General features: G+C 32.8%; 1 protein-coding gene across 8 annotated transcripts in view; it reads left to right on the top strand.

The window, feature by feature from the left end:
- Naalad2 (N-acetylated alpha-linked acidic dipeptidase 2) overlaps nt 1-23,935 on the top strand; it is a 43,953-nt gene extending 20,018 nt beyond the window's left edge. For 4 of the 8 annotated variants that reach the window (XM_015489996.2, XM_015489997.2, XM_048796019.1 and 1 more), the window contains 11 exons: nt 2,876-2,961; nt 3,206-3,325; nt 3,412-3,494; nt 5,594-5,657; nt 6,566-6,633; nt 7,514-7,605; nt 12,818-12,908; nt 15,601-15,865; nt 19,277-19,358; nt 20,632-20,724; nt 22,980-23,935. In XM_015489996.2, the coding sequence (XP_015345482.1) occupies nt 2,876-2,961; nt 3,206-3,325; nt 3,412-3,494; nt 5,594-5,657; nt 6,566-6,633; nt 7,514-7,605; nt 12,818-12,908; nt 15,601-15,865; nt 19,277-19,358; nt 20,632-20,724; nt 22,980-23,169 (1,234 nt within the window). In that variant the 3' untranslated portion in view covers nt 23,170-23,935. Of the gene's footprint in view, nt 1-2,875; nt 2,962-3,205; nt 3,326-3,411; nt 3,495-5,593; nt 5,658-6,565; nt 6,634-7,513; nt 7,606-12,817; nt 12,909-15,600; nt 15,866-19,276; nt 19,359-20,631; nt 20,725-22,278; nt 22,422-22,979 lie in introns of those variants that run through there. The other 4 variants (XR_007344617.1, XR_007344618.1, XR_007344619.1 and 1 more) reach the window with 4 other exon arrangements.
- Nucleotides 23,936-25,814: the final 1,879 nt, after the last annotated feature.

Here is a 25,814-nt window from a genome sequence, read left to right as displayed (position 1 = left end):
AGGTTCAGTCCCCAGTACTGGAATTAATTTAAAAAAGAATGGGTTCACGTGGACATGGCAGTGTACACCTCTGATTCCAGAGGTTCTGGAGACTGAGGCAGGAGGATTTTTAGTTCAAAGCTAGCCTCTACAACTTAGTGGGACCTTAAGTAACTCAGTGAGACCCTGTCTCTAAATAAAATACAATGAATAGTAGGGATGTGGCTCAGTGGTTAAGTGTCCCTGAGTTCAATTCCTGGTACCCTTCCAAAAGAAAGAATGGGTTCAAAGAAGAATTTACAGATAATACCAAAATATATCAGTTCATCAGGAATGTCAAATTTAATCAAGAGTAATTAATATACTTAACAGTAGGAAAGCTGGCATATTTCATAATAAGGGAGGATTCAGATGAAACTTCACTAGATACCAATTCATTGGACATGAATTATTTGTGGTACAGAGTTGTAAAATAGTCTAGTTGAAGATAATAAATGAGAGGAATTCATTACGAGAGATATAGCATCTTTCCCAATTTTCCCTTACAGGAGTATATTCATTCATTTCACAAATATTATTGAACATTTACTAAACTCCAGGTGCCATTCTGGGATCTTGGGGTTCAGAAGTGAACAGAGGAGGCAAACAGCCCTATCCTATGGAGCCTACATCCCAGAGATCAGTTTGTTTGGGATGCATTGAGTTTGCAGTGATGATAGGATAAACATGCAGATTTTTTTTTTTTTTTGTACTGGGAATTGAACCCAGCTACATCCTGAGCCCTTTTAAGTTTTTATTTTGAGACTTAGGCTTGCTCAGTTGCTTAGGGCCTCAATAGTTGCTAAGGCTGGTGGGATTACAAGGGTGTGCCACCACGCCTGGCTCACAGATATTCATTTGAATAACTCTCGAGGTCAAAAATACTAAAAATAAAAAAGATATAAAGATTAAAGACTTAGATGAGATTCTTTGAGAGTCTGAGCAGATGCTCTATGTTTGTTTTCATGTTTGGACTAACATTTTTCTTCAGTTCTCATTTGTTACATTAACTCTTAATTTTCTTAATTTAATGACATAATATCAATAAATTTTAGCTTCTTACTAGTCATATATTTTAGGATTATATTTTTAGAAACATGCTAAACAATATTTCTGTATTTATATATTATCATAATCATCATCCTCATTATCATTTTTGATGCTGGTTATTGAACCCAGGAACTTGCTCATACTAAGCAATGCTGTACCATTGAGCTGCACCCCAGCTGTGTTATGAATTTTTATCTCTCAGTAGCAAAAATAATTTACTTAATGCCTTAAAATGTAAAAACCATTGAATAGTTTTCTCTCCATGGTACTTTTAGTTGAATGCTGCATGTGGATTAATTGTGTATTCTGAAACACACTGTAATTTGGTGGGAGACAGAATCTGCACTTAACAATATACAGGTTTTAACAGCTTCATTGTTCTTCCATTTAAAAATAATCACAAATTGAAACCAACTGGTGCCTCCATCCCCAAAATAAATAAAGGCTTATTATGTTCTCTTGTGAATAAATGGCTCAACATTTTCTCATGTCATTCTGGATTCATGAAACTTTTTTTTTTCCCTATCTGGCAGAGCTTGATTGTACTTTTGCTTTTTTTCTAATTTGGTTAGTTTATATTCATGAATGACTATTTAAAATCAGAATCAACAATGAGATTCCGAAAATTTTTTATTATGTAATGTGCATTTTAGCAGGAGCTTCTCAAGTTGTCATTTAACAGAATTTATCATGGTTCTCACAGGCAGCACTCAGGCAGTTCTTTAACTGTGTACCTAGGGATTACTTTCATAGTCTTGAAGAAAGTTATTGAACAGTAGGAATTAATATAATTAATACAATCATGCATCACTCAATATGAGAATATGTTCTGAAAAATGCATATTAGCAATTTCATTGTTGCTTGAACATTAGAGAATGTACTTAGACAAACCTAGCTGATTTGCATTAAACACGAGATTAATGAGGCTTCTGCCAGTGTAACATGGAATAGTGTTTTATAACCAACTTACTTTTAATAAATAGAAGGTATACATTATCAAGAAATGATAAAAATAATATTATGTACTATGCATAATTGCACATGCTACACTTTTATATGGCTGGCAGTGCAATAGGTTAGTGGACAGCAGCATCTCCACAAATGTATGACTACTATGTTAGGCTATGACATTAAAGCAACTATAATGTTACTAGACAATAAGGATTTTTCAGGTGTATTATGATCTTATGGGACCACCATCATAGATTATAAAGGTAAATGTTCAAATAATAGGCTTATGTTCCTTCTGTTTATTAATTAATAATAGGATGTCTTCATTAATGTTTTAATACTTAAAGTAAAATGTATTTAAAATTTTTTGAATAAATGCCAAAGATATTTAATAGACTACTTAGAATTGTAAATAAGTATCCATAAAACAGCTCTGAGAAGGAAGAATATAAATATTAGGTAGTTTTGAAATACTGACTTCAAATTGCATGCTTAAATACTTAGGTGTAAATTGTCACAATGTCTGCAACTTCCTTACAAAGCAACTCCCTTACAGAGCATTCAATATTAAAGATTGTTGAATTTAGGTGATTGATATACATATTTTTATTCTTGTATAATTTTCTGTAGTTTTGTGATTTTTCATAATAAAATGTTGGAAGAAGGGATGGGATTGTAGCTCAGTAGTAGAGCACTTGCCTAGCATGGGTGAAGCACGGGGTTCAATTCTCAGCACCACACATATCTAAGTAAAATAAAGGTTCATTGACAACTAAAAAAAAATGTTGGAAGAAAACTGTAAAACTGTAAATATAATACCATATTTGAAGTAATTCATTCCTTTTAAAATTCTAGGAAAATTAGAATGCAAGTTCATAACACCAATAAAATTACAAGGATTTACAATGTAATTGGAACTATTAGAGGATCTGTAGAACCTGGTGAGTAATCAAATTCTTTTAGCAGTTTTTACAAAGATTAAGTGTAAGAAAATATAAATTTCAGTCATCAATTGATATTTTTCTGACTTATTTGCAACTACTAAATTTGGGGAAAATTGTACAACTCTAAAGGTTTTACTTTTTGCTGATTATTTTTTGTGGGAGAAACTCAAGCAGGAGGAAGTTTAATTTAAAGACATACATTACAGATATTTATAATGTATTCAAAGTTTTTGTTTTCCAGACAGGTATGTTATTCTGGGAGGGCACCGTGACTCTTGGGTGTTTGGAGGTATTGACCCAACTACTGGGACAGCCGTTTTGCAAGAAATTGCTCAGAGTTTTGGAAAATTGATAAGAAGAGGTAAGTGATAAGAGAATGTGACTTCCTTATATTTCCTTTATTCCTAGGCAGGTGTACCTAACTCTGTATTTTAACAATGATTACAGGCTGGAGACCTAGGAGAACTATCATTTTTGCCAGTTGGGATGCAGAAGAATTTGGACTGCTGGGTTCTACAGAATGGGCTGAGGTAAATAAGATGGCCAAGGTTCTTGTTATTGTTTTGATCAACAAAGAACAAATATATATCTCAGGATGAGCACAGCTAGACTCCATTACTTTATATGGTTTTAATTTGGAGAGTGATTGGAGAGAATTTAAGAAATAGAATTTGTTTTTACTTTCTTATTAGTTTGGCAAAACAGAATAGCCTCTTAGTCAACAAACAAATCTACTCAAATCTATTTACATTTGTTTTGTGAAAATAAAATCAGTAACTTCTACATTAGGAAGCATTTTTTACATGTAAATTGAAACTAATTTTCAAATTTTTAAAGTTTCCTTGGAGGTCTTCTGGGAAAGTTTATTTAATTAAGATGATTATATTCTGATAATTATTTCACATTTACAAATTCCACATAAAATAGCAACCATAGTTACATTTTGCCTTTTATAACATATATACCATTTGCTAAAGATATATATGTTGTAAAAGGATATATATAAAATGATAACTTTGTAACTTGGATTACTTTAGTAAATCAATTTACTGTGTAGTTTCACAGGTTCATTTTTCCTTGAGAGATGATTGATTTTCATTCATAACTGGCTCTGAATTCTCTAAGTGTCATATGCTCCTTTCTTTTGTTTCTTTCCTATGCCTCCCTATTGAGTAATCTCTAAGTTCTTCTGTGTTTGAGGTGAGCTCATACATTTTTATAAATTTAGGTGCACTGTGAAAGTACTTGCTATCTTTCTACCCTGTATTTAACTTTTGTCAGTCCAGATTGTGTAGAGTTCTTATGAAGCATTCATATGTGTTTTGCATTGTGTTTAGTTTAAAAAAATGCCTCCCTCTTGACTCATTACCTCCTGCATTGTTTTAAATTTATAAAAATAATACAAATCAAGTAATCATGAGAATACAATCATGCACATAGATACTTATCTGATATCACTTATGCTTTGTTGATCATATGCATGTTGTAGATTTTAATTTTTACATTAATATTCTGAAGGCATGTTGGAAGAACATTACTTTAGATGAATCAAATATTAATTAAGATAATTTATTTTTAGGAATATGTAATTTCTTATGATACATATATATATAAATACACATGTCTGTTTCTTTAATTTCAGAAGCTCAGAGTAAAGAAATTTACAACAGAAAGTGATTAATATGTTTTGCATTAACTTATATAAATAGCGATTAAGAAATAATACTTGTTCTAGTTTATTACCAGACTCTTTATCATATTCAACAGCATACTTAACACTTATAAATACACATGAGAAATCTTCTTTATTTCCATTATAAACCTGTTATAGTGGAAGCTCTGAGTACATTTCTATGTAATGAAAAGGCAGCTATCATCTTGCCTTTGTAGGCAAGAGCAAAGAGGTGACAGTTATTTGGGCCTAGCCATACCGCCTTAAATGTTTTTACTATAACTTATTCTCATGAGGAAGAAAGCTTGAAAGAGAGGTAAAGGGCTCTCTCAACATGTTCCCTTCTGTGTATGTGTGTGTATATGGCAGAATTACTTTTGTTCAAACCTGTCACTCCTTCTTTCCACCATTTTTTTCCTCTGTTCTTTTTTATTTTTCACTTCTTTATATTTTTATTAACATAGTATGAAAATTTTCTATTTTTGCTTTTAAAATGGTAACTTTACATGGGTATTCACTCTTAGTGAATCTCAACAGGAGTGAAGATTAATTCTCAGGGATACCTGTTGATACAGATTTCCAGGCCTCACATTGAGCAGTTCTGATTTAGTATATAGGGGCTGTGTCCCCAGAATCTGGGAACCTCATCCCTGCATCTGTTGATTCAGGGAATCAAAGAACCACATATTGAAAATGTTTCTTTTCCTTTGGGGCTCTCTGCTATTAGTATATATATTAGATACTGATTCATAGTAATCTTCTTTCTTGTTTTAATTGCATAATGTTTTCAAACAACCAATTATCAACATTTTCTCAGAAGCTATGGTCACAGGCAGGTGTAAGTATTTTGTTATAAAGATATTTGCAGATCACTCTTCCACAAAACTATTGTGCTTATTTTGTTTATATTTTTATGATAGTAAATACTGTGAATTAACAACTTTGCTTCAACTATAGGAGAATGTAAAAATACTCCAGGAGAGAAGTGTTGCTTATATCAATTCAGATTCATCTATAGAAGGTAAATTTTATTTCATTTTTAAGTAAGATGTTTAGAAAGTAAATTTTACTTAGAGTAATTTTCCTTTATGGTTATTATGCATTATGTGTCCTTTAAGTCTATAAATTCCAACTTATTATCTATTTCAGATATTCTGTTGCTATGAGACTTCTCAGTAATAACTTAATTTTCTATTTTACCATGGAGAAAATAATGATTCATATCAATTATTGGGAATCATAACTAACCTATTGCTCTTAGTTTCTTTGTTATATTTACCATATTTATTTGTCTATCTTGGTCTACTACTTAAACTCTAGTATTAACCACATTTTTGCTATGGATAGATTAAATAAATTTTGGTAAAAATATTCTACGGAATATTTCATACAGAAATATTTTATACAGATATATTTCCTATTTTAAAACAGTTTCTTAAAAAGTATAAAAAGACAGGAATATTTCCTGTATTTATTGGAATATGCACAAACTATTTCCTTTTGAATTTGACATATGTATGTCCCTAGTCTTTTGTTGAATTTTAATTTTTCTAGATGAATGTCAGAGCATACATACATACTCTAATATCTTAATATGTAATATTGAAATGAATGAGTGAATACAGAGGGAATTCTGTAGCCGTATCCTGCTTTTGCCTAAGAGAGATACTGCCATAAGGATGAGGTCTGAATTGTGTGGGAGCTCTTGCCTCAGACACCAAAGGCCATTTACTCCTTTTTCAGCCCAAAATATGTATGGCAGATTCTCCTATTCCTGGAGAGAAAATTCTACCCTCTTTTATTCCATGGGAATGATGCATTTGATATAAAGACTGTTATATCTTATTTAAAATTTTAGAATAATGTTAGAATTAAGCACAATTCAAGTTTCATTGGAAGTATGAAATAGTAGTTTCATTTATTTTTCAGGCAATTATACTCTCAGAGTTGACTGTACACCCCTTCTTTACCAGTTGATGTATAAACTGACAAAAGAGGTATATAAGATCTGTCTTACTATGTTTTCTGATGAATGGATACATGAATAACACTTTTTTCCCTTAAGCTAGTGGCACTTAATTTTAAGTTGGTGACAGAACATGGTTGACTCATATAAAGGACAAATAAAAACAAAACTTTTAATATGAAATTTACTATGTGACATAAATGTGAAGATAGTATTTCCAGTCTGTTCTTTCTAATAATAGTGCTTATTAATTGTATCCTAACTTATAATGTATAATAGGCTCAATATTAATCTGACAGAGCATTTTGTTACACTGAAAAGAACATTGAACTGCTACAGAAAAATCTCAGAGTTCAAAAAATTGTGTTTCCCAGCAACTCCTTTCATACAACAAATATAAATTGGGTGGTTACTTTGTCAGGTCTCATAAGATGAAGTTTGGCAGCAACAATGATAAAAGTAGAAGACCATCAAAACTAAAAACTTTGAAAGCTAGAGAGGACACAGACTCACCATTTTGCCCTGGCTGGTCTTGAACTCCCAGGCTTGGGCAGTCCACCAGTCTCAGCCTCCCCAGAAGCTAGAACTGTAGGAATACCATTGTGCCTGGAACCCAGATTGTTTCTAACCTGAGGACTTGGTACTGAGGATTGAACCCAGGGGCACTCAACCACTGAGTCACATCCCCAGCCCCATTTTGTTATTTTATTTGGAGACAAGGTCTTCGTGAGTTGCATAGGGCCTTATTAAGTTGCTGAGGATGGCTTTGAACTTGCGATCCTCCTGCCTCAGACTCCCAAGCCATTGGGAATACGGGCTTGTGCCACCATGCCCAGCAAATATATAGTTTTATAATGGAATAAATTTAGTTGTTTCTGTTCTTAATCACCAGTATTTGATTATCTTTCTAGATGTCTAGCCCAGATGATGGTTTTGAGAGTAAATCACTTTATGAAAGCTGGTTGGAAAAAGACCCTTCACCTGAAAATAAAGGTTTTCCTAGGTAAATCACTTACATTCAGCTTTTCTTCCATAAATTCCCCTCTGCCCCACACTTCCCCAAACATGTAATCCTCACATGTATCATCAATAATTGGAGTGAATTTTTTAATGTATGTATATATATATATATATATATATATATATATATATATATATATTATTTATTCTGATTTGTTATACATGATGGCAGAATGCAATTCATTTCATATTATACATTTAAAGCACACTTTTCAAGACACTGATTGTACACAGAATATTTTCACACCATTCTTGTCTTATACATGTACTTAGGGTAATGATGTCTAACTCATTCCACATCATTGCTACCCCATTGCCCCCTCCTTTCCCCTCCCTTCCCTTTGCCCTATCTAAAGTTCCTCCATTCCTTCCATGCTCCTTCCCCCAATTGCCATTATTCATTAGTATCATCATATCAAAGAAAACATTCAGCTTTTGGTTTTTTGGTGTTGGCTTGCTTCACTTAGTATTATATTCTCCAACTTCATTTACCTGCAAATGCCATGATTTTATTCTCTTTTATTGCTGAGTCATGTTCCATTTTGTATATATACCAAAATTTCCCAATCCATTCATCTACTGAAAGGTATCCAAGTTGGTTCCACAATTTAGCTATTGTGAATTATGGTGCTATAAACATTAATGTTGCTGTGTCCCTGTAGTATGCTGTTTTTAAGTCCTTTAGGTATAGACCTAGGAGTGGGATAGATGGGTCAAGTTGTGGTTCCATTCCCAGTTTTCCAAGGATTCTCTATTCTGCTTTCTATATCAGCTGCACTAATTTGCAGTCCCACCAGCAATGTATGAGTGTACCTTTTCCCCCACATCCTCGCCAACACTTATTGTTGATTATATTCTTAATAGATCCATTCTGAATGGAGTGAGACAAAATCTTGGAGCAGTTTTGATTTGCATTTCTTTAATTGCTAGAGATGTTGAACATTTTTTTCATAAGTTTGTGGATTGATTGTATATCCTTTTCTGAGAAGTGTCTCTTCTGTTCCTTGGCCCATTTATTGATTGGGTTATTTGTTATTTTGGTGTTAAGGTTTTTTAGTGCTTTATATATCCTAGAGATTAGTGCTCTGATGTGCTTGTGGGAAAGAATTTATATGTCCTAGAGATTAGTGCTCTGATGTGCTTGTGGGAAAGATTTTCTCCCATTCTGTAGGCTCTGTATTCATCTCACTGATTGTTTCTTTTGCTGAGAAGAAGCTTTTGAGTTTGAATCAATCCCATTAATTTTTTCTTGGTTTTAATTTTGCGCTACAGGAATTTTATTAAGAAAGTTGGGCACTTCTCAGAGAAGGATATACAATCAATCAACAAATACACGAAAAAATGCTCACCATCTCTAGCAATCAGAGAAATGCAAATTAAAACCACTCTAAGATACCATCTCACTCCAGTAAGAATAGCAGCTACTATGAAGTCAAACAACAACAAGTGCTGGCAAGGATGTGGGGAAAAGGGTACACTTGTACATTGCTGGTGGGACTGAAAATTTGTGCGGCCAATTTGGAAAGCAGTATGGAGATACCTTGGAAAGCTGCGAATGGAACCACCATTTGACCCAGCTATTCCCCTTCTCAGACTATTCCAAAAGACCTAAAAAGAGCATACTACAGGGATACAGCTACATCAATGTTCATAGCAGCACAGTTCACAATAGCTAGACTGTGGAACCAACCTAGATGCCCTTCAATAGATGAATGGATAAAAAAAATGTGGCATTTATACACAATGGAATATTACTCAGCATTAAAAAATAACAAAATCATGGCATTTGCAGGGAAATGGATGGCATTAGAACAGATTATGCTAAGTGAAGTTAGCCAATCCCTAAAAAAACAAATGCCGAATGTCTTCTTTGATATAAAGGAGGTGACTCAAAACAGAGCAGGGAGGAAGAGCATGAGAAGAAGATTACCATTAAACAGGGACGAGAGGTGGGAGGGAATGGGAGAGAGAAGGGGAATTGCACGGAAGATGGAAGGAGACCCTCATTGTTATACAAAATTACATATAAGATGATGTGAGGGAGAAGGGAAAAAAAGAGAGAAATGTGTAACAGTAGATGGGGTAGAGAAAGGTGAAAGGAGGGGAGGGGAGAGGGGGGATAGGAAGGGCAGCAGAATACAACAGACACTATTATGGCAGTATGTATAAATGTGGCTGTATAACCAATGTGATCCTGCAATTTGTACACATGGGAAAAGTAAGAATTAATACCCCATTTGAATCAAATGTATGATATATGATATGTCAATATCATTGTAATGTTTTGAGCAACTAGTAAAAAAAAAAAAAAAGTTGGGGCCTAAATGGACATGATGGAGATTTGAGTCTACTTTTTTTTTTCATTAGGTGCAAGGTCTCTGGTTTAATTCCTAGGTCCTTGATCCACTTTGAGTTGAGTTTTGTGCATGGTGAAAGATAGAGGTTTAATTTTATTGTGTTACATGTGGATTTTCAGTTTTCCAGCACCATTTGTTGAAGAGGCTATCTTTTATCCAATGTATGTTTTTGGCACCTTTGTCTAATATAAGATAACTGAAATTTTGTGGGTTAGACTCTGTGTTCTCTATTATGTACCATTGGTGACAGGTCTATTTTGGTGCCATGGAGTGAAGTTGATAAAAGCTTTTTTCTCCCAGGTTTTGTTCTGCTAATCATTCAGCACAGCCATAGAGCTATAATCTCTATTATAGGTTATATTTTTAAACCTATAATAGAGCACAGATGGATGTAATTTTGCAAATTTTTAATCAAAATGTTTTTGCTATATTATTAGTCACTATTTGGTATTCTTATATAAAATTTTATTCCAATATGTAGTAGATATACTAATAAAAATATAACTTCCCATGATATTGATGAAGGGAAGAAAAACAAATAATGGACTATTTGCTTGTAAATTTACTAAGAGGCATTGTTAGCAACCACCAAATTGTATTGACCTGTAATTTTTTTAGATTTTATATATATATATATATATATATAATATCTATGTAATATTATTATATATAATATATACAGATTTTATATATAGAACATATACACAGATTATATATAAAGATTTTGTATAATATATAATATGTTAATTATTTCCTCTTTTCATTCATGCAACAGCAGCTTCCTTGAATTTATTGTATATTCATTTTCTACTACAGTGCTATTTCTAATACTCGTAAATGAAGGTGGAAGTTAATAGCCTCATTTCATATCCCAAATCAGTCTTTTGAAAGCTTAAATGTATTTCTTTCATAAAAGTTTCATATCCTTGTTCAACAAAGAGTAGAATACAAAAGATATTTTAAGAGCATCCAAGGCCTCAATTTTAAAACACATCTAATAATCTAGTAGTTTGGAAATATACTTTCTTTTTCTTTTGGCATTTTTAAAATGTGTTCTAATTGGTTATATGTGACAGTAGAATGCACTTTAACATATCATACATAAATTCAATATAACTTCTCATTCTTTTGATTGTACACAATATAGAATCACACTACCGGTTGTGTAGTCAATTATGCATACAGGGTAATAATGTCTGATTCATTCTCCTATCCTTCCTACCCCTGTATCCTCTCCCCTCCCTTCACTCCCCTCTGCCTAATCCAAAGTAACTCTACTCTTCCCTAGTTGCTGCCTGCTTGCCTTATTCTGAATTAGCAGCTGCATATCAGAGAAAACATTTTGCCTTTGGTTTGGGGGATTGGCTTACTTCACTTAGCATGATACTCTTCAGCTCCATCCATTTACCAGCAAATTCGATCATTTCATTCTTTAAGACTGAGTAATATTTCATTGTGTGTGTGTGTGTGTGTGTGTGTGTGTGTATACACACCACATTTTCTTTATCCATTCATCTGTTGAAAGGCATCTAGGTTGGTTCCATAATTTGGCAATTGTGAGTTAAGCTGTTATAAACATTGATGTGGTTATGTCACTGTATTATGCTGATTTTAAGTCCTTTGGGTATAAACAGAGGAGTGGGATAGCTGAGTCAAATGGTGTTCCATTCCATGTTTTCTAAGGAATCTTCATACTGCTTTCCTAAGGCTTGCACAATTTGTAGTCCTACCAGCATATGTGAGTGTACCTTCTTCCCCACATCCTCACCAACACTTATTGTTGCTTGTATTCTTGATAATTGCCATTCTGACTGGAGTGAGATGAAATCTTGGAATAGTTTTAATTTGCATTTCTCTAATTGCTAGAGATGTTGAACATTCTTTCATATATTTGTTGATCAGTTGTATTTTTTCTTTTGTAAAGTGTCTGTTCAGTTCCTTAACCCATTTATTGACTGGGTTATTTGTTTTGTTTTGTTTTGTTTTGTTTTTTGTTAAGGTTTTTGAGTTCTTTATATATCCTATAGATTAGTACTCTATCTGAAGTGCATGTGGTAAAGATTTTCTCTCATTCTTTAGGCTCTCTCTTCATGTTATTGATTGTTTCCTTTGCTGAGAAAAAGCTTTTTAGTTTGAATCCATCCCATTTATTTATTTATTTATTTATTTTTGTGCTTTAGGAGTCTTGTTAAGGAAGTCATCTCCTAAGGCAACATGGTGAAGATTTGGGCCTGCTTTTTCTTCTATTAGGCACAGTTCTTAATGCAAATATAATATTACATTCTGCTTTATTGACTCACCGTTAGTTCACAAAAAAATTTTCACATCATTAGATCATGTATGTATATGCATGTGCATATGTACAGTGATTTTAATTATATGGAAATAAATATATTATAAATAGATTTGTTTTTGGAATGAAATGAGGTACACATAGATTCTTCATGATCTTAAATATAGATTTCCTTGTGGCAAATTTCATATTGGACTGTAGTTCTCCGATATAGGCACCATAGCTACGTTGCTTTGCACTTTTCTTAGATGCTGAAAATTTGGAAGATAGCTTCATCACTAGGCTACAAGTTTTGATGACACTGCCAATCTCTGGTTGTCTTCAATGCAGATTTATAAATTTATTACAGTAATTTTCCAATGTATGCTAGGAAAAAATTACCTTGAAGGCTATTAGCTTGTACTAATCCTTGTAGTACATATACTACGTAATTTCTTACTACTCTTGGGGTAAGATTCATTAATCATCTGCTTAACTTTGTGTTATCTAATTATATATTCATGTATGCATGTATTTTTATTTATTTTTCCATATTTTACATCTAGAATCAACAAGCTGGGATCTGGAAGTGATTTTGAAGCTTATTTTCAGAGACTTGGAATTGCTTCAGGCAGAGTTCGTTACACCAAGAACAGGGTAAGCCACTTTATTATTTTCAATATATAGCATTTGTGTTAGTCAGCTTTCCATTACTGTAACAAATACCTGAGGTGAACAACTGATAGAGAGAGGTTATTTGGACTCAGCATTTGGGAGAATTGTGTCCATGGTCAGTGGCATCATTGGTTTTGGGCCTGGTTGAGGAAGCACATCTTGTGGGGAACACATGGTGCAGGAAAGCTGCTGACCTAATTACAGCTGGGAAGCCAAGAGGGAAATAAGAATAAGAAGTATTGTCACTATCCTTCCAGGCTATCATGCCCCAAAGACCTAAGACCTCTCACAAGGCCTACTTCTTAAAAGTTCTGCTTCCTTATAGTAGTGCAACCTGAGGACCAACCCTTTAACTCATGGGACTTTGGGGGACATTTCAGTTCTAAACGATAGCAACAATGTAATGAATCCACCTTCCATTCGTGAGGAACTGTTTTCTGAGTTGTTCTGATAGACATGTGGCCTGGGAAGAACTCCAGGGATGCAGACAGACTGCCTGCTCTTTTAGATAAACCAGGAAGTAATTTGGATTATTTTGTGAGTATTTCACTACTAGGTTTATTCACTGAAATGGCAGTTCACAGAGTAATGCCACATGGTTATCAGTAGTAGGTAATTCATATACTTTTCTTGATTCAGGGTAAGTTGGAAAAATCTCATCTTCTAGCCTAGTTTTATTTATTTTTTCCTAGCCTCATCTTGTAGGCTCTGATGTCCTTTTCCTGAGGAAAATGCAGTCGGAGGATGTATTTTGTTTGAGGGGTACACTAGTATTATCTATTGTCAGTAGCCCCTCTTCATATTCCAAATCCTGCCTATCATGAGTCCAGGACTTCTGCGTAAAGAACAGCAAGTTTCTCTTAATTATTAACTTGATATTATTCTTCTCTTCTGCAGTGTCTATTTTGCATCCTTGTCACCTAAGCACCTGGATGATATAGTTAACTTGGATATAGTCAACATACCATATTGACTTGTCTATATTATAAATTAAACCATAAATTACACTGAAGATTACATTAGTAAACACAGATTTTCACAGCTTTTAATCAATTTTCAAATCAAAAGTGCAACACACCAACATCTTGTATGTTGATAATATGTATCCATTATAAAATTGACAGTCCAAAATATAATTAAGAACAAAGAATTAAGCTAGAACAGTTCCAGAATATTACAAAATAGAAGTATAAATTCTGTATACTAATATGCCTTATACTTAATACAGTTGACCCTTGAACAACATGGGTTTGAACTGCATGGGTTCATTTATATGTAGATTTTTTTGGAGATTCACTACAATTTGAAAAATGTACAGATGAATAATGTAGCCTCCCTGTCAAAAAATACACATAAAAGATTAGGTATGTCATGAATACATTAAATGTATTTAAATAATAGTCTGTGTTATTATTTACTACCAGGAAAGTTTATTATAACTATTTAGAATTTATCAAAACCAACACACACAAATGCTTAAGGAGACCTGGTATCATTTACAGGAGAAAGAAATATAAACATGTAAAGAAGTATTAAAATTAATTATAGTCTACACTATACTACTATAATAATTTCATAGCTGTGTTCTGTTGTATTGTGGTGAGCTTAAGTGTTGCGAGTATCTGTTTCAAATGCCATATGACACTAATCATCCCTGCATTATCAGTTGTCTCTCCAGTAAGTTGCATAGCATAATAAAAAGTAATATTTTCTGATTCTCACATATTTTCACTATATAGAATACATATAACACACAAAATATATGATAATTGTTGTTGTTTTCAGTAAGGCTTCCTGTCAATAACAGGAGATTAGTAGTTCAGTTTTTGGAGAGTCAAAAGTTATCCTTGAATTTTGAAATATATGTGTGGGGACAAATCAGCATCTCTAACACCAATGTTGTTTAGTGGTCAACTGTACATAAAAGGTGAGCTTTTAATTCATTTTCAAGGCCTTTTCACTTCTGTACCCTGTCATCAATTTGAGCAGTTATGTAGTTTCTAAGACCACTACAGATTAGAAACAGACAATTAGAAGGAGAGTGACCAAGACAAAATTTTTTCTAGTGATACTAAATAAGAATGATAATGTGAATGATAACCCTATAACAAGGTAGCAGGTGCTAAACTAAACTTAGGATAGGTAGACTTAAGAACTAAAATTAAATATATATATATATATATATTCTTATACGATCCTACTATACCATAATTAATGTTCATTATAGTAGCTCTTAATTATATAATAAAGGTTAAATGATTTGGTTATACACTTCTTGGGGAGGGAAGACATTAAATACACCATTGTTCAGTTGAATAAATACTTAACTGCCAAACACCTTTAATTCCCAAGTGATGGATAATTTCAAACTGCTAATGTGCAGATCGCATATATATTCCTTAATTTTAGTTATTAGAAATACAATAAAGAAAAACTTCAAGCAGCGGCATTTTGAATAAAATCTGCATGAATATAAAATGAATAGAGGTAAAATTTTAAATCAGTGAATTTTGGGTTACAATATTTTAGTTAATTAAATTTCAATATTTTTGCTTTATTGTGTCAAAACTCAGGATACATATTAATTCTTCAGTCACTTCTCTTGATTACATAAAATATTTTAATTTGAATACATATCCAATTTTATTTTATACTTGAATCTTCTCTTTTTTAGAAAACAGATAAATACAGCAGCTACCCTGTATATCACACAATTTATGAAACATTTGAATTAGTAGAGAATTTTTATGACCCCACATTTAAGAAACAGCTCTCTGTGGCTCAATTACGAGGAGCACTGGTATATGAGCTTGCAGAATCTATAATCATTCCTTTCAATATTCAAGACTATGGAACAGCTTTGGAAAACTATGCAGCAAGTATCTTCCACTTATCCAAGAAATATGACCAGAAATTGAAAGACGAGGGGGTATCATTCGGTAAGACATTTTATAATCTTTAAGGTAGTGCTTGATGATATTATCTTTTATGATCAATAGATACTGTTTCATTCTAGAATTAGTCATAATTACTTATTTTTCCTAACTAATTCTTTTACACAAAAATAAACATCTACCAAATTCGGAATCTGATTTAATCTGATGTGTCTAGAATGAATCCATTATGGCTGAGTTAGTGCTACAAGCAGTGGATTGGTAAATATTCCTTATACTATACTGCCTTTAAGAACATTTTTCACTTTTACAAAAGCAAAGTGAAGAAATTGTAAAAATATTGAAAAGTAGAGAAGGCCACCAGTTCTACTACATATATGTATTAAACATTCTCATCATTGAATATTTCCATTAGTGTTTGTATAAATGAAAATTATTTATATAGTTATAAGCTATGTAAATATGTTATAACTATGTAAATATCTTTCTTTTTATAACTGGTCACTCAGTTTTGGTTCTACTTCATACATCTACTATAAAGTAGGGATTAAAATATAATGTAGAATAGTAGCATAGAGTATTGGGTCTGGAAGATTGCCTAAATTAGATCCCAGCTCTACCATTTAGTCTGTGTGTTCTTTGGAAAGTTACTTAACTTCTCTATGTCCCAGTTTTTTTTTTTTTTTTAAGAAGTGAAACAATAAAATGAAAGACTATAATATGTCAATGATTATTGTGGAGATCGTTAAGTAATATAAAAGCAGTGGTGGTTAGCACTGTGCTTAATAAATGTTGCCTATTATTACTATTTTATTATCATTTTCTTTTATTATTCAGGGGGACTTATTCTTATATAACAAAATTGTAAAATATGTACTGTTTACTCTGTCGAAAGTGCTGTTATTTCTGAGAGATTGTATTATAAGACTTAGTCAAATACTCAAAGATTAAAATCGTATGTGGGCAAGGAAAAGACAAAATGCATAGGAAATTAGAGGGTACACAGAGTACTATAGCACAGAAAAGTGTTATGGAGTGGTCATATGTTATTTTAAGTATTATTACGTAAGTGTTAGTAATCTTTATGAAGTTACAAAGAACAGAGGTATTTTGATATAGAAATAAAATAAAGCAAAGAAAATACAGAGAATTGTGGTTATATCAATGATTGGTGTATCTCTGCATGGTGAAGGAAATGAAGAGATTAAATTAGAGAAATAAGCAGAGTTAACAGGAAGACAGTCCTTGATATTTCTTTGGCTATTTAGCATACAGTTGCCTTTATAAGTACCCAGATTTCCTTTTGGTGGAATTATGTCTTATCCATTTGTATAAGTCAGGGTCCAATCAAGAGGCATAAACTACACAAGCTCAACAGAAGGGCTCCCTTTAAATGGTATTCATTCTTCTACCAGCTTACCGTGTTTGGGACCTGGTCTGTTCTGTTAATGCCTTGCTCTGCTCTATTTTAGTAATTTCTTCATTGGTGACTATCCTTCAGATGAAATATTTTCCTATCTTTCAACAGTATTTCTTTTTTTGATGTGTACTACTTCTTTCACTATTGAAAGTCTTCATTTAGTGTCAGTCAAAAACATTATCTTGGAAAATGTTTTCAATGAAGAAGAAAGGTCTGATGAATTACCAAATGAATGAATACAAAATTGGCATTCCCTGTCTCCAGTTCTCCATGCCACACAAATTAATTCATCCTGCTATCTTATCTACTGAAAGTGGCTTTTGCCAAAATTGTTATTGACCTGAGTCACTAAATTCTAGGAAAATATTTCCATTCTTATCTTGACTTCAGTACATTTTTCTTTTTCTTTTTTGCAATACTGGGGATTGTGCCCAGGTAGCTTTACCACTGAACTACATCCCCAGTCCTTTTTATGTTTTATTTTGAGTTAGGGTCTAAGTTGCTGAGACTGGCCTTGAACTTGAGATCCTACTTACTGCCTCAGGCTTCTCAGTCACTGGGATTACAGGCATGTGCCACTGTGCCTTGTAACTTCTGTTATTACAGTTAAAATTAAAAACTTCAATACTCTCTTCCCTCGGTTTCCATCACATCTGTTATTATTTAAGCAAGATTTAAAAAACAAGTAATATTTAAGAAAATCTAGGATGAAAAGACCCTGTTTTTCATTCTAAATGTGTTTAATTGAAGGTACCAATTATCAGAGTGACCTAATAGAAATCCTGTTGTCTGAGCTGTACATGCTGTATCTATAAAATGAATACTTTATGTTATACTTTGTCTGCATAACAGAATGATGCAAATAGTAAAACAATAATGTATTGCTTAGAAGCTGGGTGCAGTGGTTGGTGTATGCCTGTAATCCCAGACACTTGGGAAGCTGAGAGAGGAAGATCACACATTTGGGGCTAGCCTCAGTAACTCAGCAAGACCCTGTCTCAAAATTAAAAATAAAAAGGGCTGAGGATGTAGCTCAGTGGCAAAGCAACCACTGGGTTCAATTCCCAGTATCCATCAATCAACTCCTGCTTAGAAAACATGAAAAACAATAAACTGTAGCATTAAAAAAGTCCTGAGAACCTAATTTGTAAACTAAAGAAAAGTTTAACCCATCAAACCTGATCATTGAGTCTGGATATATCAGTTTGTCACAGGTTGTCTTTTGAGTAAGATCTTAAATGCACTGCTTGGAAATTAAAATTGAGTGGGGCTCAGTGTTACACACCTATAATCCCAGTGGCTCAGGAGGCTGAGGCAGGAGGATCAAGAGTTCAAAGCTAACTTCAGCAAAAACAAGGTGCTAAGCAACTCAGTGAGACCCTGTCTCTAAATGAAATACAAAATAGGGCTGGGGATGTGGCTCAGTGGCCAAGTACCCCTGAGTTCCATCCCTGGTGCCAGAAAAAAAAAATTGTTATTGTTTTAATCCAGTAACAATTACAGGGATTATCATTTATTTATAGCTATATATTCAGTGTTTTATGTGGAGTAATTGTCCTAATAAAAATGTATTAAATGGGGCTGGGGATGTGGCTCAAGTGGTAGCGCGCTCGCCTGGCATGCGTGCGGCCTGGGTTCTATCCTCAGCACCACATACAAACAAAGATGTTGTGTACGCCGAAAACTAAAAAAAGAATAAATATTAAAAAATTATCTCTCTCTCTCTTTAAAAAAATGTATTAAATGAATATATAAAGGAATGAATATTGGCTTTGGGTAAATTATAGGTCAAAGAATTATCTATATTCTAAATTTTTGAGTGGTAATTTCCTTAAGAATAATTTTAGCCATTTAAAAAATTTCATACAATATTTTTGGTGATATATTCTAATACTTTTCATGAATCTACAAGAAGGTTCAGTAACAAAATAGTTTCAGCATCTATTCCGTCACATTAGTGTGGAGAGGACAGAAAAATGAAATTAAAATATGACTCACTAATGCCTGTAATTTCTTTTTTCTACTTAAAAAAAAAGACTCCTTGTTTTCTGCTGTAAAAAACTTCTCAGAGGCTGCTTCAGATTTTCATAGAAGACTCACAGAAGTTGATCTTAATAAGTAAGTTTCAGATGCCTAATGTTTTGAAGAATAATCTGGTTGCAGGAATGAACTGTTTTCACTCACTTAAGCATTCAGCTCTAAATCACTACTATTCAAATTATGGTCTGCAAATCAATAGCATCACCAGTACCTGCAAGCTTGTTAGAAAGGCAGAAATCAGAGCCCACCCAAGACATAGAGAATTAAAATTTGCTTTTTAAAAAGAACTTCAGGTGATTTAGGAGAGACTGTTGTAAATGGAAGTCTAAACACTCATTTCAATACAAGGGCCAGAAATGTGTTTTTAGGAGTTTATATTGTTTAGCTGGTATTCATTCATAGCTTTATGGGTTTAAGTGCATTTGTACTCTATTTCATTATAGTCCTTTTCCAACACTTCTATGCATCAATTTATAATTCTTTCTTTATCAAATTCATATAACTTGTTGCCAGTTTTAGCTTGAAAATAGTTTAAAAGTTATATTCAAAGTAAAACATTATGTAGTAAACATAAATTGCTCCACATTATAGTCCATGACATTACGTTTTCAGACTTAATCAGAAAACAGAAAGCTTTGCCAGTTATTTATTTTTTTTTTTCTTTTGGTACCTGGGATTGAACCTAGGGTGCCCTTTTTTGTATTTTTATTTAGAGACAGGGTTTCCTGAAGTTACTTAGGGCCTCATTGAATTGCTGAGGCTGGCTTTGAACTTGTAGTCCTCCTGTCTTAGCCTCCTGAGCTGCTGATATTACAGGCATGAGCCATCACACCTGGCTTTGTCAGTCATTTTAAGGAGACTTTCTTCTCCTTTGAATTGTAGGAGTGCCCAGGGAACTCAAGATGACAGTCTGAAAATTTCAAGTGCAAAAGGAATTCCCAGCCCACTGTTTCCTTCCCTTCTTGTGGACTCCTAAAACCTTCAGTCATTGTTTGCTATTCTGCCTTTATTTGGCTCCTTTCTTCCACAGTAGGCTGAGTGACTTGTCAGGAACAACTTGGTAGTTCACCCTGTACTATCCAAAATGCCTAGCTGACTGTCTTCCAGTTCTTTTTGATCATCTTGTGGCCTTGAAAAACAAATCATTACCAGTAGGACTGTTATTATAAATGCCAGAATGATGACCTTGCTATGTAGTTTATCATGTAAAGCAGTACTGGATTAATATGCATTTTTGTTAAAAAGAAAAATATATTGATTTTAATTATTTTTCCATGTCATCTTTATTTAATATTATTTTAAATATAGTTCTATAGTAAAGGTTTTAATTACATATTTCTTGTTCTCAAAGTCCCATTGCAGTGAGAATTATGAATGACCAATTGATGCTTCTGGAAAGAGCATTCATTGATCCTCTTGGTTTACCAGGGAGACAGTTCTATAGGTAAGGAAAACAGTAGGGAATCCACTAAAGGGTACCAAATACCTCACTTTGACAAGAAAAAAAATACCCAAAGTCTGCTGTAAACTGTTATTATTAAATGAATAGAGGGTGATTATGTATACTGAAAGAAACATGGGCATATTATGCATCTAATACTAGTATAATACATAATACCAAAAAATTACACATTTTTCTACAAATGGTGAGGATTGAATAAGAACTCTTATAACAAAATTATCAAGCCATAGAATTTAAAAGGAGATCTTAGAGAGTTCAGCTAGTTGAACTATCTACATGAATCCTTACAGATTCTCAGTTAACATATACAGGATGGGAAGCTTACTTCATGAGGAAGTCCAGTCTGTTAGAGAAGGTCTCATTATTACAAAACTTTCTTCATAAAGATCTGAAATCTATTATTCTGTAATGTTCTCCCTTTGACCCAGATCTTTTCTCCAAAGTAGAGTAACATTTCCATATAACATTTTAGGTTTTTTAAAGATGGCTGCCATGTTCCTATAAAGAAATATAATGGTTTTCTTTTTGTATATCAGTCATATTTTCTCAAGGTCCTTTGTAAATTATGGTTTCTTGTGGAAATTAGAAAGGTCCTAAAATGTAAAGTCATAAAATATATGATCAAGTTCACTTACAGATGTGAGATTTAGTTTAAGTGGCTTCCATGGCTTTCCCATCTCAATTAAGATGATGTTAATTGCTAAGGCTATCTATCAACAAATAACATGCCAAAAATTGTTGTATACATTACCTTCCTAAATGTCAGTGATTATTATTAACATTTAAGTAATTATAAGAAGTTTATGGAGCCCAGCTCTGTCACGTAGTAAGTGTGAGCAAGGCAAAATTAAAGAAGCATACATTCAGTACATGGCAGTTAGTTTTATAAATTGTAAATAAAAACATAAATGTTTACTCATGCAAATAAAATAGGGCAATTAGTTAAGTATATAAATCAAAAAGTTAAAAACAATATCTATAGTCTTGTTATTAGTCTCTTTAAATTTCTATTATTTATAATCAAACATCTATTATTTTAAAATATAAAAATATCAGTCTTTATAGGATCATATAGAAAAAAAAAAGAGACAAGGCATTTTCATCACTCCCTCCTATATTTCACTCAGTCCCACTATTTACAGAGAAATTCAGTGTTTATTGGGAATTTCTTTACACACACACACATATACACGTGTATATATATATATATTTGTATGAATATATAAAATGTATATCATTATAATCTGTATATATTATTTACATGTATGTATGTATAAATTGTATTCATGTATGTATACATTTACTTATAATACACATAATTGTCTGCATACATATACATGCACACATTATAATATGAACATTTATCTTTAAAGATAAATGGAAACATATAGGAGTTTACATATATTTTTTCCCTTAATAATCTCTTCTAGCTTTCTATGTTACTGTATAGTTTTGCTCTTTTTATCTGCAGCCTACTGCTATATTATATGGCTCACATTTTATAATTTATCTCATTTAAATTAATTTTTTTTTTAGTTGCAGATGGACACAACACAATACCTTTATTTGGTGCTGAGGATCAAACCCAGTGCCTCACATGTGCTAGGCAAGCACTCTACCATTTTGAGTCTTTTCTCCCAGTTATTTATTACTATAGGACATGATAAATATATATGGAAGTAAGTCATTGTTGTGTCCTATTTGAACATTAACTATCTCCATAATTAGGACTTGGGATTTCAGGGTCTAAGGACCAACACATTTTAAAATTTGATGAGGTTTCCACAACCTAACCTCCAAAAAAATTACATTGATTTTTTAATTTTATTTTTTTGGTTCTGGGGATTGGACTCAGGGGTGCTTTTACTATTTTGAGACAGGTTCTTGTTAAGTTGCTGAGGCTGGCCTCAAACCTATGATCCTTCTTCCTCAGCCTTCTGAATCACTGGGATGACAAGCATATGCCACTGTGACTGGCCTACACTGTATTTTTTAAAATACATTTTTGACTATTAACTAAATATTAAAAGTATATTCTAAAGTAGTTACATTATGGAATTTGTCTACTGCAGTGGTATAGGAATAATTTTTCCGTGTATGATTGTAAAGGTTACTTTATTAAGTGAATATATAATGTATTGCACCCTTTCACTTTCCCAAATAACTTCTGAAGTGAATATAGTTATGGTAGCAATTCATTTCCATTTGTTTTAAATAATAAGAATATTTTCTTTTAGGCACATCATTTTTGCTCCAAGTAGCCACAACAAATATGCTGGAGAATCATTTCCTGGGATTTATGATGCTATGTTTGATATTGAAAATAAAGCAGACCCTCATTTGGCCTGGACAGAAGTAAAGAAACATATTTCTATTGCAGTTTTCACAATTCAAGCAGCAGCAGGAACACTGAAAGAAGTGTTATAAGAAGGCAACAGCTAAGTGAATAACTATTAAAAGTGTTGCTGAAAGTCTGAGGATGAAGTTAGTCTTGTTGATGGCCTGTGAAGCCAGAGTGTTCTAAAATCTTGATTTTTAATGTCTACCAACAGATAAATGGATAAATTGTGGGAATACATATCCATAAGGGAATACTACTCAGCAGTAAAATTAAATGAAGCAATGCTACTGGCAGACATTGTTGAGTGACAGAAGCTAGGCATAAAAGAGTACATAAGGCAAAACCATTTACATGAAGAAGTGTTAAACTAGATATAAATTGGTGATTGGACAAACGACCAGAGGGAAAGGATGGTCACAAAGATGTATGGAAAATCTTTCTTGGATAAATGCGTTTTCTGTATCTTGAGCTGTTACTGCAGTGTACACATTTGCCATACCTCATCAAACTAAAAATGTCTACATCTTACTGTATGAAAATTATGCCCTGGTAAATTTGACTACAAAAAAATAAAGGTCTGGTAGAAAAACTGGGATAGCACATCTTCTCTTGTAAAATTACCAATGTAGTGCCAATTGTCAGAAAAAGTCAATAGTATCTAAACTTTTGATAAATTCACCTCTACTGAATAAATACATAAATCTAATAGGTGATGAGGTAGCTGCTCCAAAGTTCCAGTCTAGCTTCTATAAAGCATATCAGCATGTGCAAGCCTTTATGAAGTCACAGAATTACAGGTGAACATAATTAAGTTTCAATTAGCTTGACTGTTCAACTAGGTTACCAAAAAGAGTTGAGAATCAAAAATTAGAATGGATTTATTGGCAGGCACATGCAAGTAAGGGACAACTCCAAGTTTGACTGCAAGGAGAAACTACATCTGCCACTCCTTACAAGGCCAACAATATGATTTAATATAACAAAGAGTTGGGTTATTTAGAAACAGACATTACTTTTATAACTCAACATTACTACAGGGTGTCTCACCATTTCCCCATAATAAAATAAGCACATGTGTAACAGTAATCTTGAGACATCAAGATAAATTTTGTGTCCCACTTATTCTATGAAAAATACAACAAAGTCTTCTGCTTTAAAAAGATAACAAGTTGGGGCTGGGGATGTGGCTCAAGTGGTAACGTGCTTGCCTGGCATGCATGGGGAGGCACTGTGTTGTAGAAAAGAGTGGATTAACACCCATGAGTCATACATTTCTACTATCCAACTGAGTCAATTATATATAACTGGACATCAGTTCCTTCTAACTCTATTACATCATTTCTAAAGGAGACAAAACACAAAAGTTTGGAAATCTCTTGAAGGGTATTATTCCTGCTGGCAGCTTTTTTTGAAGAAATACACGGGCTAACCAGCATATGTGACTTGAAATATATATTTGGGATAAAGTATTAATCTTTGCAACTTACTGTTCCTTTAATTGGCAAGTTATTTTGTTTTTCTCATCTTTCATCAACAATTGATCAGAACAAGCAGCTATGTGGGAAACACTGTAATCAGTCCATGATACTGGATGTAGGGTATGTGCTATCCCATGTTAATTACACATTTGAATGTTTTTTTTTAAATTTTCCTCCTGAGCATTTGATTAACAGTTGAGCTGTTAATCATTATTCCCCCGAGTGAACGATTATTTCTTTTAAGAATACATAGAAAATAATAACAAAGAAATATATTGTTGTCAGTATGTATTGCCTGATATATGAATGATTTTTAAAATCAAAGTTAAATAAGCCATACATTCCTATTATACTACAGTAATTTACTTTAGTCATCTAAAAAAATTAAACATGTTTAATACAATCAGAAGTTACATAATATTAAAGTAGACCACTAAGCTATAGGCATGTGAAAGATATATATATATATATATATATATATATATATATATATATATATATATANTACTGCAGCATTCTATATCATAGTGAAGTGAGTAAGTAATGAACAAAATTTCAAGGGAGAACTGATTAACTTACTGTATAATCCTAAAACTGATGATATATACATTTTAATTCATATGGTAAATTGTCCGTGACTTTTGTTGCAAAAAAAAAAGTAATAAATCTAAATATAAAAATATCAACAAAATGTCAACAGTGCTTACTTTGGGGTGGCAAGACAGTATTTTTCTGGGTTGCTTAAGTTTTTAATATCAGGATATATTCCTTTTATAATTGGTAAAATAAAAAAAAATTCATTTTGAACAGGAAAAAGTATATGAATTTATGGGATACAATACAGTTCACAAATATAAATCCTCTTCCAGTTTTCTAATTTAGCAGTTCTTCTGAGGATATAAATAATACTCATTTACATATACACACACTGGCCATCTGAATATTTTCCCGAAGTTCATACTTTAAAGAACATCAATTAGTTAATCCTTGAGCTTTTAAGTGTAGAAATTAGTTTAGGGTAAAATAGTCACCTCCAAATAAATGATAGTGCTACATAGGTAAAAGCTAGACAGCCTTCCCTTGTTGTTGCTTTCTAACTATGAAGTCATTTGCTCTATATTCTCTTTTCTGATGGTCTGTCCTGCTTCAGCTTCTAAAGTACCTGGAATTATAGGTATGCACCACCATGCCTATACTCTACCTTTTCAATAGTTCTTATATTCTAATTTCCAATCTAATTAATCTAAATTCAG

This window comes from Marmota marmota, unplaced genomic scaffold, assembly GCF_001458135.2.
Source record: "Marmota marmota marmota unplaced genomic scaffold, marMar, whole genome shotgun sequence".
Taxonomy (NCBI): Eukaryota; Metazoa; Chordata; class Mammalia; order Rodentia; family Sciuridae; genus Marmota; species Marmota marmota.
The sequence above is the reverse complement of the archived record's forward strand: the minus strand, read 5'-3'. Positions and strand labels throughout refer to the sequence as shown.